Source organism: Panicum virgatum, chromosome 2K, assembly GCF_016808335.1.
Source record: "Panicum virgatum strain AP13 chromosome 2K, P.virgatum_v5, whole genome shotgun sequence".
In the NCBI taxonomy this organism is placed as follows: Eukaryota; Viridiplantae; Streptophyta; class Magnoliopsida; order Poales; family Poaceae; genus Panicum; species Panicum virgatum.
This window is the reverse complement of record NC_053137.1, coordinates 45,959,467-45,974,882: the sequence shown is the minus strand read 5'-3', so window position 1 is coordinate 45,974,882 and position 15,416 is coordinate 45,959,467. Positions and strand designations below refer to the sequence as shown.

The 15,416-nt window shown below is 40.8% G+C and overlaps 1 protein-coding gene across 1 annotated transcript; it reads left to right on the top strand.

The window, feature by feature from the left end:
• The first annotated feature begins 7,804 nt into the window (after positions 1-7,804).
• Positions 7,805-8,781, top strand: LOC120696063. The gene has a single exon (XM_039979222.1). It carries the CDS (start codon positions 7,880-7,882, stop codon positions 8,414-8,416), a length of 537 nt encoding a protein of 178 aa, XP_039835156.1. The 5' UTR covers positions 7,805-7,879; the 3' UTR covers positions 8,417-8,781.
• Positions 8,782-15,416: the final 6,635 nt, after the last annotated feature.

Here is a 15,416-nt window from a genome sequence, read left to right as displayed (position 1 = left end):
AGGGGTCTTTTATTACTCATCCAAGGCTTACTATTTTGTTTCTGCAGATTTAATAAATAAATGTCGTTTGTTGGAAATTTAGTATATGAAATTTTCTATGTCATGTACATGTGAAGTTATGGCCATTTCTATAAACCAAAGTGATATAGAATTACAACACGTTGAGATACGAAGAGGGATCTTGCTATTAATGTATTATTATGTATAACAATAATGTTCATTGTTTTGAAAGATCCATGCATTGCATGCATTGTATGTCAACCTTTTTTCTATTATAACAGTATATATATAATCACTCCAGACTATTTTGATCATTCAACGCAAAATGCAGAACTATCAATATGTCTCAACATTTGCATTAATTATTATTGTCAGAAGATTTCTATTAGGCCCTTCAATCCATCTTTTGTTTTTACTAGCATATACTTCCTCTATCCAAGAATACAAGACATATTTAATTTTGAATTGGTCTTCAAAACTAGACTTTGCTTTCACAAAGTCCATAATACTTTCACATACAACACTATAGTATGTCAAATAAAGTCTATGGAAATATATGGCTCTAACGGCATAACATTTGTACACTAAACATATTGATAGCTTGACCATTTGTTTCTCACTTGAAAACTCATATTTGCTTTTAGAAAAAAATGGTATACACAATAATAAGGGGAACAACTCATAAGGGTTGGTGGAGGAGTACTAGAGTGGAAACTATGGCTCACCGATGATATGAGGATGAGTTGTTGGTTTATGTCAAGGAGTTAGAAGCCAGCAGGGCTTGCCAAAATAGAGGAGAGGATGATGCGATGGTCAATTTCAGAGCCATGGGGGAAATCCCTCCCAATGACTCTCTCTGTTCAGAACAACATTCGTGCGTGGGCTTTTTAATAATAAATAATCTTCTTGCAGCGAGAATTACATCGATTCTTTTATACTAAGACTTAGCACATCACTCATGAAAGATGTCTATCCTACCCCTCAGTTGCCCAAGATAATTCTCTAAAATTGAAAGGCTTATATGTGGAGTTTGGATAGGGCTTGGCCAAATTATTTGTTCCAAATTGTTGTTTAATTAGGAGAGAACCCTATAGAGATTTTACCTTCTAGATTATTTTGGTCATTGTAGGAAAACCATATAGTGAGGTAAGAACAAGAAGAAGATTTAGAATAGTGGACATGTGCAAATATAGAAAAAACAAATATATATCTCAGGGCTCTAATGTCATCCTTAATACTGAATTCCACATGGTTGGAATGTGAAAAATAAATGCCTGCACACACTTAGTTTTTTTCCCCTCATTCCGTGCATTTTTACTTGAACAATTATTTTCACTTGATTGCAACATACTTTGTAGGTAGAACCTTTATTAATATCCTTGAAATATTTCCATGCACCTCCACACATTTTCTTGAACTCTACTAGTGGCAAAACTCACTAGAGCCAATTGGCCCTGGCTCCTTGGGCTTGTCGGCCCAAGCCTCTTTTTGAAAAGGTAGATCATCTAGAGGATTTAAACCTAACCAAACTCATTAGAAAAAAATGCTTATGGTGGATTATTCAAAATTCATAATTATGGCTACATGAGATAACTCATCTTAATAAATGGATGGAACACTTGCATATGAGGGTTTTAGCATAAGCATACATAAAAGAAAAACTCCGAGAGTAGCTGCTAGCAAAGACCATGCACACCAAAATCAAAGAATCATAGATCAACATGCCACATGGGTTAAGCATTGAATAAAAACTAATCACACATCAATTGCCGTACGGGTTAAGCAATGGATTAAAACTAATAATCCATAATTGTGGTTTTATATGAAGATTGTGTATGTAAAGCTTGAAAGTTATGATTGCAAGAGATAAAATTGAGCATACTATCATATTTCATTATATATCATGGGAAGTTTAACATGCTTTAATGTTCACTCGACCCAACTCAAAAATATGATGCTTCTTCACATGACACATGAAACTAATTAATAGTGGCCATATCTGCCTAAGCCTTCCTAGAAGTGATAGAAAGGCTCGTCACGTGTAGGTATTTCATCGATTAAACCAAACCAAAAGTAAAAAACTTCTTAAGATTAAGCTATATTATGATCACCGTTTACAAATAAAAGGATTAAGCTTATATACCGTTTCCTAGTTGCTTCCCCCTCCATCAACCCCCCCCCCCCTCTCTCAAAACAAAAGACAGAACCATGTATTCTTCTAGCCGTTCTTCCAATTACTCCTTTGAGGAAGATGAGAAAACCCCATGCCAAAGAGTATGAGAATGATGGTCACACATTCAATTCACTGGAGGAGCATTGGACCAATCTTGAGGGAATGATGACGTTGAATAAGAGGACGACTATGATGGCGGTGCTTGCGAAGAATAAGAAAAAGATGACAATGGTAGAGATAATGAGGAGCAGGAAGAGGTGGAGGAAAGTTAGATGAGGTGGTGGTGGAGGAGGTTGCAGAGGAGAAGGCCCCAAGATGTGGTCGTGTTGGTGAAGGGCCATCCAAGGCCGCTCTTGCTGGTAGCACTATGCCGTTGTCAATCCATCATTGTCTCCTTCGACGAAGTGGCATTGGAGTAATCTTGGTTGGAGTTTTGTTTTGATTGTAAGATAGAACAGACTGGAGCTTTCTTTTGAAAGTGACATAGTTTATTCTCTGATATTATTTAGCTTAGAGTTCAATAAATGACTAATATGATGCTAGTTCAAACTCTTTAGAAGAGATTTACGGACTATTGATCAGTTGAAATGTGTCATAAACATGATTTTAGCATCCCAAATAAACCATGATTGCGACATTCTTGGGTGAGTTATTACATATATAACACCTATGAGACATCTCAGAAACATCATAAACCATCTCGACCCAACATTTGTGCATCTTATTTTGGTCCCTTTTTAACCTAATTTACATTTATCACAACACATTTCTAGCTAATTATAGGTGGACTAAGTCTAGGTATGTTGGGTATTTTAGTGTCACGAATAAATCCGCAAGCGCACATATACCGTTGTAGCTTTCACCTCAGAGTATTCCAAGGGTTATCAAATCCACAGGGAACGTAGCCTCTAACCATAACTGGAAGTAGCCGCTCGATCCATATATGGTAGTCATGACTCTGGAGCCCGTTGATTCGCATAGTGGTCAAGTTCACTCCCCTTCTCAGATTCGCCGCATACCCATCAGGGAACATCAAGGTTTGGAACCATTCTAGGACTTGTCTCCTCTGGGGCCTCATCAAAACGAAATCGGCCTTAGGATTTCTCCACGCCTTGCCTGATCCGGGAGGCCTCATTTCTAGCTTTGGTCTATCGCATAACGGTGCCTGATCCACTCTGGCCTTAACATTATCCTTTGTCTTATCTGAAATGTCCATGATTGTTCCGAACAATGCCTCGCCGACATTCTTTTCGGAGTGCATCATATCAATGTTATGTGGAAGAAGAAGGTCAGCCATATAGGGGAGCCTCCACAAGCCCGACTTCTGCGCCCAAGCATGTTGCTCACCATATCCCACAAAACCCCCACCTTCAGCATTGATCATGAGACCATCTAATTGAGCACGAATGTCGGCACCCATCATCATCTGCGGTGGATGGTCTTTAACTTCAGCACCTTTTGTAAAGTTCTTCTTATCTCGTCTGAATGGATGGTCAAGAGGTAGGAATTGTCGATGTTTGTCGAACGAAGAATACTTGCCACCCTTCCGCAACCAAATGAACATCAATGCTGCCTTGCATATTGGACAAGGGAACTTCCCATGGACACACCAGCCACAGAATATCCCATACGCCGGCAAATCATGCAGGGAATAGTGGTACCAAACATACATTCTGAAGTTTATCTTTGTAGCTCGATCGTATGTCCAAACCCCATCGTCCCAAGCACGGAGCAAATCATCAATCAGGGGCTCCATGTACACACTCATATTATTTCCACGGTGTCCAGGAATTATCAACGACAAGAATATGTTCTGTCGTTGAAAAATAATGCCAGGTGAGAGATTCAGTGGGATAACGAACACGGGCCAACAAGTGTAAGGGGCAACCGACATTCCATAGGGATTGAAGCCATCTGTCGCCAGCGCAACACGTACATTACGAGCCTCCAAAGCTTTGTGATGATGAATCCCGTCGAAATGGGTCCATGATTGAGCATCGGATGGATGCACAAGCTTATCAGGATTGTAACGAGTTCCCATTTTGTGCCATGTCATCTGCTTCGCGGATTTCTCGGTCATGAACAGACGTTGGATTCTTGATATGGGCGGCAGGTACCGTAGGACTTTCACGGGGACCGCGAGCTGCCTCTTCTGACCATCACCAGAGTCTACCTCCATGAACCGAGAGGATTCACACTTTGGACAGTACTTTGCTTCAGCGTGTTCTTTCCTAAATAAGATGCATCCCTTGGGACAAGCATGTATATGTTCATATGGTATCTTCAGTGCACGAAGGAGTTTCTGTGCCTCATACATGCTCTTTGGAAGAATGTGCCCTTCTGGAAGCATGCTGCCAATAACTTGTAACATAACATCAAAGGCGTCTCGACTAAAGGTAAATTGGGACTTCACGGCCATTAGGCGGCCAATGGCATCCAATTGTGAAACCTTGGTGTGACCATGAAGGGGTTGCTGGGCTGCAGCCAACATGTCATAGTACACCTTCGCGGTTGCCTCTGGCTCCTCCTCCTCCATACGTCCTTCATCAAAATGTGCTTCATGAAAGTCATCTAACATGTCTGCAACCCCGGCATCAGCGTCATGTTCTTCGATGTGTTGCCTAACAACTTCGTCTCTCATACGATTGGCTTCGCCATGGTAGGTCCACCGGGTATAATTTCTTGTAAATCCATAATTGCAAAGATGATTCGTCATGACTTCGCGTGTTTGTCGACGCGTGTTTGCACATTTGTTGCACGGACACTAGGTGGTATTGCCTCCTTTGAGCTTTGCAAATGCTCCGTCCAAGAAAGCCTCGGTCTTGTCAATCCACTCCCAGGACAACTGACCCCCACATTTCCATCAAGTATACATCCACGCACGGTCATCCATTCTCTATCATATCAATGAGTAATATAATATAAAAGATCATTTTTGCATCTACACGATGTCTACCATTTCTAATAGGTTAAGATAGGTCCTAATCCCACCCGAGAGGATGCGTAGCTGGGGTTGGTTCTCATGCTCTACACCGATCCGAGGTAGAATTGCGGCAGTACCTCCCCGCTGTTCTCCAAATACACGTCCCTAAAAAGGAGATTGTGTATCCGGAGAACAACGAGGAGATGATGCCGAGACTCCGTCTCGGATCGGCGTAGACCATGAGAACTAACTCCATCTATGCACCCTATCGAGCTGTCCAAAAAACATGGACAATTCGAAACAGATACGGTCATACATATGCAAAGATCTGCATATTTCGAACCGTATCTCCTTCGAACGGGAGACGCCTAAACACAGTTACGTCCTACACAAACATGAAACGGAATGAAGTGTTGTTTGCATCGTCCTCACCTAGGGCTCGATGGTGGCCTAGGCGATGTCGCGCGTGTCGGTGCGGACGGCTCGAGGACGGTGTGCACAATAGCCTCTCCTGCAAAAATAGATACAAAATGGTGTCAATTGAAAATTTTAGTACCACCTCTCCCCACAAAACTGAAGTTTTCAAACCCTGCAAAAAAAGTATCAATGCACTGGCTCACCTATGGGATGTTGAGCCACAGCGGGGCGGCAAAGCATCGGTGGAGCGCCGCGGCGAGGCGCCAGTGCATGGCCGGCATGGCACGACGGTGCGCGCGGCGGCTCGGCGAGGTGGGCGAGGTGGCGAGGGCGGTGGAGGGCACACGCAGCGGCCCGGCGGCGCGGCGGCTGGGCGAGGTGGCGGAGCGGCAGCACGGCGGGGTGGGTGGGGCGCGCGCGGCGGCTCGGCCTGGTGGCGAGGGTGTGGCGCCTGTGCGTGTGCGTGTGTGGTGTGGGGGCGACAAAGCAAACGGCTAAGTGTTGGGCGAGTGTGTTTGCCGTGCGCCAAGATCCAGGGCACACGGCAAAGGCACTGTTTGCCGTGTGCCAAGATCCAAGGCACACGGCAAATAGTGCCTTTGTCGTGTGTCCTGGGCCCAGGCACACGGCAAACAATTTTCTGCAAATTTTTTTTTGACTGAACTAATTACATTTGAAAAATTGTTTCATAACATTTTATCGAATGAGGATTGAAAACACATTTCCAAAGACACTGAACAACTCATGGTTTACAATTCTAATAAAAAAAATTCTATTATTTCATGCATTTCAAATTGTATAAACCAAATCGTTTCCACTGTGTGTTTAACCAAATTTGATTTAACAAACTTTAGTGTCTTTTTTGCCAAATTGCATAAATATTACATGTTTGATGATTATTTTCAAAAAAACATTATTTCATGTGGTTATAGTTTAATTTTAATGTATATTACGATGATATGGTTTAACTGCAAAAAAAATTAAAATTCATAAATGGATCCGAAAAATGACCAAATTTTTGCATTAAGGAATCTAAGTACGATATTGCATATAGAAATTTTTTGAATGTGAAAACCCATTTCGACCATCACTTTGACTTGAAATATGAACGATCCCGTCTTAACCACTATGGATCTTCTCTAGATATGCTTCGGTTAGTAAGGAGTGTATGTCAAACATGCGAGAAATCAACTCAATTTTTTACCATAGTCCAAGCACATGAAATTATTGTATTTTGAAATTTTTTACGATTTCTGGACTTCATATGCTATTTATAAAATTTTAAAACGATTCGGCCTCATGTTACCGGTCATGGTTCGGGATAAGGGTAGTCGATATTGCCTCTGATTTCATGGATATGGCCTCAGATTGGACTCAACAACAAGAATATGATTTTTGGATGAATTTTTCTACATTGCTCAAATCACTAACAGTACAAATAAGACTTAAATCTAAGAAATGTGATTAATGAATTTAAATAATTAAATATAGCAAAGAGAATTAGAAAAATACCAGATGTTAACATTATGGTCCATACACAATAAGTGTATTCCTGAAAAAATTTGGGAGCGTTAATTTAACTTTTTTTATCAATACTTTCCGTGTGCTAGGGCCCAGGCACACGGCAAACATATAAAACACTCGGCAAATGTGGTTGTTTGCCGAGTGCCAAGGGGCGGCACACTGCAATTTTTTCCCGTTATGTGTTTGAAATGTTTGTCGAGTGTTTAGAGTTTGCCGTGGGTTTAATCAGTAAGCACACGTCAAATAAGAGACAGGTGTAACGGGATTCAAAATTTTGCCGTGTGGTTGAAGTGTGCCGTGTGTTTTTTTTAGCTACACACATCAAAAGTTTTGTTCGCCGTGTGCCCAGTGTTTGATAGTATGGCGCACGGCAAATATGGAATTTCCCGTAGAGAAAGCTCCCACAGCAAGACTGTGCATACGGTATCACGGGCCTCAAGGCCAGAGTATGTTGTCTTATTATTAGAATCAGTTCGTTTCTCGCGCAGGTCTCATTCATGGATCGATGGATTGGATTTTGGTCCATATGGTCCAAGTAGGCAAAGCAACAGCAGCTCTGGCGTCGTATAACAAGTTGCTCAGCTTGCAACCTGCAGCTCCTCTATCTGTACGTGGCCGTTGCTAGTTAGCTCGGTCGAGATGGGTGAAATCTTTTGTCCCTTTCATTATTTTTGTTTTTGGGCCGGGTAGCCTATCCTGTGCTTACAAGTGGTAATCTGGACCACCACGCGTACAAATACATGACCTACCTCATCACTCTCTGTCGTCTCTCTCTACACACACTTGCTAGGGTTGTACAAGTAGTATACACGTACTTGAGTATCTGGGCTGGGATTGGTGCAATGGAGCAGCACAACAGCACATTAATCATTCCGCCGAGCAGTAGTGAAATAGCTGCACCTCCTCCAATTCTCTCACCACCTTGGGGGAGACCGCAGCTCTGTCCTGCCGTGCTCTCCCTGCACGCCATGGATCCCAACAGCGAGGGCGGCGGCGGCGGCGGCGAGGGCGAGGGCGACCTGGACCTAAACCTCTCCCTGCAGCCGTCCTTGGCGCCCGAGCCTGAGCCGCCAGGATACTTCTCCTGCACCTACTGCGACAAGAAATTCTACTCCTCGCAGGCGCTCGGCGGCCACCAGAACGCCCACAAGTTCGAGCGCAGCGTCGCCAAGCGCGCCCGCGAGCTGGCCGCCGCTCGCCGCCCCGCGGGCCATGGCGGCGAGAGCGGCGGCGCGACCGATGAGGAGGCTAGGAGGGGCAAGGAACTGGGCATTGCTGCGCAGGGATCGACGGCAAGCTCGTCGACACAGCAGATCGGGGAGGCGCCGGAGGCAAGAAGGGATCTCACCGAAGAGATCGACCTCTCCCTCAAGTTATGAGTTCCTGCTCCTGTCATCGTCCTTGAGGTCCTCATCATCACCTCGAGGCTCGAGCAAGCAATCAGTTACCGATCCATCCTCAGAGTTCTTGTTATATATGTTTGTGTGCTAATGATTAAAGCTTTTTTGATTAATTTCCTTGCCATGCATCGACTCAAAGCAGGTTCTTGATGGTTTTCCTTGATCCCCTCCTCCACCCCTTGCCCTTAATTTCTGCTTCTTCTCCATCTCCTCTCCAGTTCACCTCTTCTTCTTTCATTTTATTAAAATTCTACCGGGACATGAGATTTACTTATCATTAATTGCCATGTAAAGCCTAGAAATGGAAACATGGACAAAAGGAGAGATTGAAGCCTCTTCAAGCAGTGTACTGTGTGCATGAAACGGCTACCGTTACAAGCAACTAGGCACACTAGCAGGCAGCACAGCATACGGACGGGCAGTACAGTCAGTAAGTATGCGGTGAAGCTGCAGGTAAGATGCAGCAATGTAGCCTATGGTTGCTAATCCTCATTAATGGAGTGATCCTTACATTACATCCAACCAAGCGAAGTCTGTGGACTGTGTATGGATGGGTCTACGTGTGTGGTGTCCAGTAGGCCTTAGCTCTAGCAGTCTCTAGCCTCATCTTTGTCGCTGCCAATGCTGTGCGCATAAAAGCACGTGTCTTATTACCTCCCTTTGTCATTGTCCGAACAGTGATATCAACCGAATAACCGTAATAATTTGAAGCGACCCGGCGGTAGTGACAGGTGGTTGTGCTGGTGCTTTTGGGGCTGGCTAGTTGGCCCGCGCGCGCTAGGAAGAAAACTAATAATGGATTTCCGACAGCTCCGAAACTTTTCATTTTAGGAATCTGTGTCCATTTTTTTTTTCGGTTTCTGTGATCAAGCGTCCAACATATGAGCTCAATTAAATCAGCGCGTGCGGGTGCCTCCACTTCTCCCACGTACGTGGGTCCTACCATGTATCAACTGTTTTTTTCTCCTTCCTGCTTGACCGGAAATCCAAAACCACAATCACATGGTACAGCGCTTCGTGGTGCGCAAAGGCACAGCCGGTGACATAGCTATCCAATCCACGTCCGGTCACAGCCAGGCAGGTATCGATTTGCTTTCTCTTTTTCTTTTCGATTTTTTCCCATGTGTTCCGTAATGGCAGCAGTTATTATTCAATTTTTTTTCAGGTAATAACTTTTACTTTCTACTATGTATTTCTCTAGAGAAATTCTCTTGACAAAGACTTTAGAAAAAATCCACTAAAATTTATATCAAGCATTTGTGCTCAGAATTTGTATGATGAATTTGTATGTAAAAAATTATCCAACAAGTCTTCCTAATTACACCTTCATAGAAGTTGTGTTGAAAAGTTATCTTGACAAATTATATTTTCACAAGCTGTATGACGAACTTATGCATCAAAATTGTGTGAAAAGTTATCTAAAAAAATATACCGAGAGTTGTACTCAAAATTCGTATGATGAATTTCGTACGTAAAAAGTTGAATGATGAACTTGTGTACAAGAATTTTTGTGAGAGGAATCTCCCTGATAAAGACAACATTCTACAAGTTATGCTAAAAATTATGCTCCATAAGTATTTGAAAAAAAAATCTATGCATTAAAATTGTATAGATCGTAAAGTTATGCTAAAAATTTATATGTATCGTGAAAGTTATACTAAGAAATTATTCCTCAAATTACTAGAAAAAAATTATACGTAAAAGTTATGTCTATCATAAAAAGTTATGATGATAGTTTATTCTACGCGCAAAAGTTATACTAAAAACTTATATTTACAAATTATAAATTTCCAAAAGTAGAAAAATGCGGGATAAGAAAACTTTCCAAAAAAAGAAAGAAACTTATATTTACAAGTTATAACTGTACAATTTCATCATACAAATTCTAAGCACAATGCTTGATATAATTTGTATTAGATTTTTTTCTAAAGTCTTTGTCAAGAGAATCTCTCTAGAGAAATAAATAGTAGAAAGTAAAAAGTTCAAATCTGGAAAAATAAATAATAATTGCTGGAACACAGGAAAAAAAATAGAAAAGAAAAACCGAAAGCAAGCCTGACTGTCACGTGGGTGGGCACAGCCGCACATATAGCTGCGTGGCCGGCTGGACTGTCACGAAGCGCTGTCGCGCGCGATCGCCGTTTTGGATTTCCGGGTGCTTTTGGGGCAAATTTTGGGCCCGCATGGCGGAAAAAATATAAGCCACACGACCAGACGAAAGTAAATTAAACCCTATTATTTAGTAATCTCGCGCGCATAAAAGATTAATTCCCCTTACATTTCTTGTGAACGTGAGCCGACCATCTCGAAACTTCAAATTAACTGTCGTGTAGCTACACATAATCACATTATTTGTTGATATTAAAAGTCCTTTTTAGTGTCGCTGCTGCCGCCAAAGGATGCTAGCCCAGTTAGTTAGTCACTCCGGCGGCACCCCTCAGGTCATGAGTTCGACTCCCCGTGGGAGCGAATTTCAGTCTGAGGGTAAAAAAATTCCCTCGCTGGCCCCGTGTGCCAAAGCACTGGTTGTGAGACGGCCCAGGTCGGCCTGAGGACCCTTATATGGCCCAGGCACAATTCCCAGGGGTTACGTCTCCCAGTGTCAGGGCGGGGCCAGGGTTCGGAGATTTTCTCGGTCGGGGAAGTCGAGGCTTCTTCTTAAGTTAATACCGGTGGTGCGGTCTTTCCCCACCCGGCCGAGTTTTTGTCGCTGCTGCCTTTTTGGGGGACAATAATAATGGTATATGTTGGGAAAAATTGTAATAGTTTCATGTTGCTGTCATCGACAGTATTTCAGTGTAATGGCTCTATCACCCTTCTCTTTCTTTTCTTTTCGGACATATAGGAGCCACACAGTTGCGAGGATATGCCCGACTGCTATATCTATATCTCTACATATATCTTTATGAGTTCGATGGGCAATTTTAGGAGTGCATGTGCATGCTTGATGCATACAGACAAGAAAGAAAAAACAAGAAATTGAAGTCTATAAGCAATTGAGGTCACACCACTTTTCTTATTGACTGTGATAATAGTTGATCCTTTTAATTCCAGAAATCAATGTTAGTGGAAAATTTATAGAACTAATAAGATGGCTAGAACTGAAGTGTTCAGATACAAGGTAAATTTGATTTAGCAGAATGAAGTTAGAATTAAAGAACTAAAAAGGGATTTGCATAAAGGTAAGACAGTTGTGGGTACACAGATATACTATAAATATACATTTATTTTCTAATCAAGATAATATATACTAGACATCAACTACAAATCAGGATCTTTATGCTCCATATTTTTCTTCCATATAAAATAAATGAGAGAGACTGAGAAAAGACTATGTATAGTCCTTTCTCTTCCTATTCTTAAAACTTGAACCATTGCAACTCAGGTTATGAATTATATGCTTCGTAAATTCTGCCTGGACATTGTGTTTTACTTGAAATTGTTGTTCAATTAATTTAAGAACATAGCATTTTTGTGTGTCTATAACTAGTAACTATTCAAATATATGCTAATGGAATAACTATCTCTCTGATTCATCAATTAACTAAACGCCATTTGATTGATGCTATTCTCATGAGTCAGAACTTCTATTTCTATAGGACGAATCAACAAGGCTTGATCAATATATAATAGGCATACACACAATTTCTCTTATTGCTTTCTATAAAAGCAGGGTTATCCCTTTTCAAAAAAAACACACAATTTCACAATGCAAGAGTGTTTGGTCAAGGGATACAATGCTTAGGGGTCTTTTATTACTCATCCAAGGCTTACTATTTTGTTTCTGAAGATTTAATAAATAAATGTCGTTTGTTGGAAATTTACTATATGAAATTTTCTATGTCATGTACATGTGAAGTTATGGCCATTTCTATAAACCAAAGTGATATAGAATTACAACACGTTGAGATACGAAGAGGGATCTTGCTATTAATGTATTATTATGTATAACAATAATGTTCATTGTTTTGAAAGATCCATGCATTGCATGCATTGTATGTCAACCTTTTTTCTATTATAACAGTATATATATAATCACTCTAGACTATTTTGATCATTCAACGCAAAATGCAGAACTATCAATATGTCTCAACATTTGCATTAATTATTATTGTCAAAAGATTTCTATTAGGCCCTTCAATCCATCTTTTGTTTTTACTAGCATATACTTCCTCTATCCAAGAATACAAGACATTTTATTTTGAATTGGTCTTCAAAACTAGACTTTGCTTTCACAAAGTCCATAATACTTTCACATACAACACTATAGTATGTCAAATAAAGTCTATTGAAATATATGGCTCTAACGGCATAACATTTGTACCCTAAACATATTGATAGCTTGACCATTTGTTTCTCACTTGAAAACTCATATTTGCTTTTAGAAAAAAATGGTATACACAATAATAAGGGGAACAACTCATAAGGGTTGGTGGAGGAGTACTAGAGTGGAAACTATGGCTCACCGATGATATGAGGATGAGTTGTTGGTTTATGTCAAGGAGTTAGAAGCCAGCAGGGCTTGCCAAAATAGAGAGGATGATGCGATGGTCAATTTCAGAGCCATGGGGGAAATCCCTCCCAATGACTCTCTCTGTTCAGAACAACATTCGTGTGTGGGCTTTTTAATAATAAATAATCTTCTTGCAGCGAGAATTACATCGATTCTTTTATACTAAGACTTAGCACATCGCTCATGAAAGGTGTCTATCCTACCCCTCAGTTGTCCCAAGATAATTCTCTAAAATTGAAAGGCTTATATGTGGAGTTTGGATAGGGCTTGGCCAAATTATTAGTTCTAAATTGTTGTTTAATTAGGAGAGAACCCTATAGAGATTTTACCTTCTAGATTATTTTGGTCATTGTAGGAAAACAATATAGTGAGGTAAGAACAAGAAGAAGATTTAGAATAGTGGACATGTGCAAATAAAGAAAAAACAAATATATATCTCAGGGCTCTAATGTCATCCTTAATACTGAATTCCACATGGTTGGAATGTGAAAAATAAATGCCTGCACACACTTAGTTTTTTTCCCCTCATTCCGTGCATTTTTACTTGAACAATTATTTTCACTTGATTGCAACATACTTTGTAGGTAGAACCTTTATTAATATCCTTGAAATATTTCCATGCACCTCCACACATTTTCTTGAACTCTACTAGTGGCAAAACTCACTAGAGCCAATTGGCCCTGGCTCCTTGGGCTTGTCGGCCCAAGCCTCTTTTTGAAAAGGTAGATCATCTAGAGGATTTAAACCTAACCAAACTCATTAGAAAAAAATGCTTATGGTGGATTATTCAAAATTCATAATTATGGCTACATGAGATAACTCATCTTAATAAATGGATGGAACACTTGCATATGAGGGTTTTAGCATAAGCATACATAAAAGAAAAACTCCGAGAGTAGCTGCTAGCAAAGACCATGCACACCAAAATCAAAGAATCATAGATCAACATGCCACATGGGTTAAGCATTGAATAAAAACTAATCACACATCAATTGCCGTACGGGTTAAGCAATGGATTAAAACTAATAATCCATAATTGTGGTTTTATATGAAGATTGTGTATGTAAAGCTTGAAAGTTATGATTGCAAGAGATAAAATTGAGCATACTATCATATTTCATTATATATCATGGGAAGTTTAACATGCTTTAATGTTCACTCGACCCAACTCAAAAATATGATGCTTCTTCACATGACACATGAAACTAATTAATAGTGGCCATATCTGCCTAAGCCTTCCTAGAAGTGATAGAAAGGCTCGTCACGTGTAGGTATTTCATCGATTAAACCAAACCAAAAGTAAAAAACTTCTTAAGATTAAGCTATATTATGATCACCGTTTACAAATAAAAGGATTAAGCTTATATACCGTTTCCTAGTTGCTTCCCCCTCCATCAACCCCCCCCCCCCTCTCTCAAAACAAAAGACAGAACCATGTATTCTTCTAGCCGTTCTTCCAATTACTCCTTTGAGGAAGATGAGAAAACCCCATGCCAAAGAGTATGAGAATGATGGTCACACATTCAATTCACTGGAGGAGCATTGGACCAATCTTGAGGGAATGATGACGTTGAATAAGAGGACGACTATGATGGCGGTGCTTGCGAAGAATAAGAAAAAGATGACAATGGTAGAGATAATGAGGAGCAGGAAGAGGTGGAGGAAAGTTAGATGAGGTGGTGGTGGAGGAGGTTGCAGAGGAGAAGGCCCCAAGATGTGGTCGTGTTGGTGAAGGGCCATCCAAGGCCGCTCTTGCTGGTAGCACTATGCCGTTGTCAATCCATCATTGTCTCCTTCGACGAAGTGGCATTGGAGTAATCTTGGTTGGAGTTTTGTTTTGATTGTAAGATAGAACAGACTGGAGCTTTCTTTTGAAAGTGACATAGTTTATTCTCTGATATTATTTAGCTTAGAGTTCAATAAATGACTAATATGATGCTAGTTCAAACTCTTTAGAAGAGATTTACGGACTATTGATCAGTTGAAATGTGTCATAAACATGATTTTAGCATCCCAAATAAACCATGATTGCGACATTCTTGGGTGAGTTATTACATATATAACACCTATGAGACATCTCAGAAACATCATAAACCATCTCGACCCAACATTTGTGCATCTTATTTTGGTCCCTTTTTAACCTAATTTACATTTATCACAACACATTTCTAGCTAATTATAGGTGGACTAAGTCTAGGTATGTTGGGTATTTTAGTGTCACGAATAAATCCGCAAGCGCACATATACCGTTGTAGCTTTCACCTCAGAGTATTCCAAGGGTTATCAAATCCACAAGGAACGTGTGTGCACTCATTCTATTCTAGTCCGTCCAAGGACACACCAAGATAAGTGGCAAGAGTAGAGAGGATTCCTAAGATAGCACTATAGCTGAGTTAAAAGTTGATCTCTCGGGCACAATACTTGCTTCGGGAACCGGCTTACACCTGGTCTTCCAGGCGACTCCGG

What these genes read in the sequence shown, in the direction of transcription:
- LOC120696063 (XM_039979222.1), top strand. Translation starts at nt 7,880, where the DNA reads ATGGAGCAGCACAACAGCACATTAATCATTCCGCCGAGCAGTAGTGAA.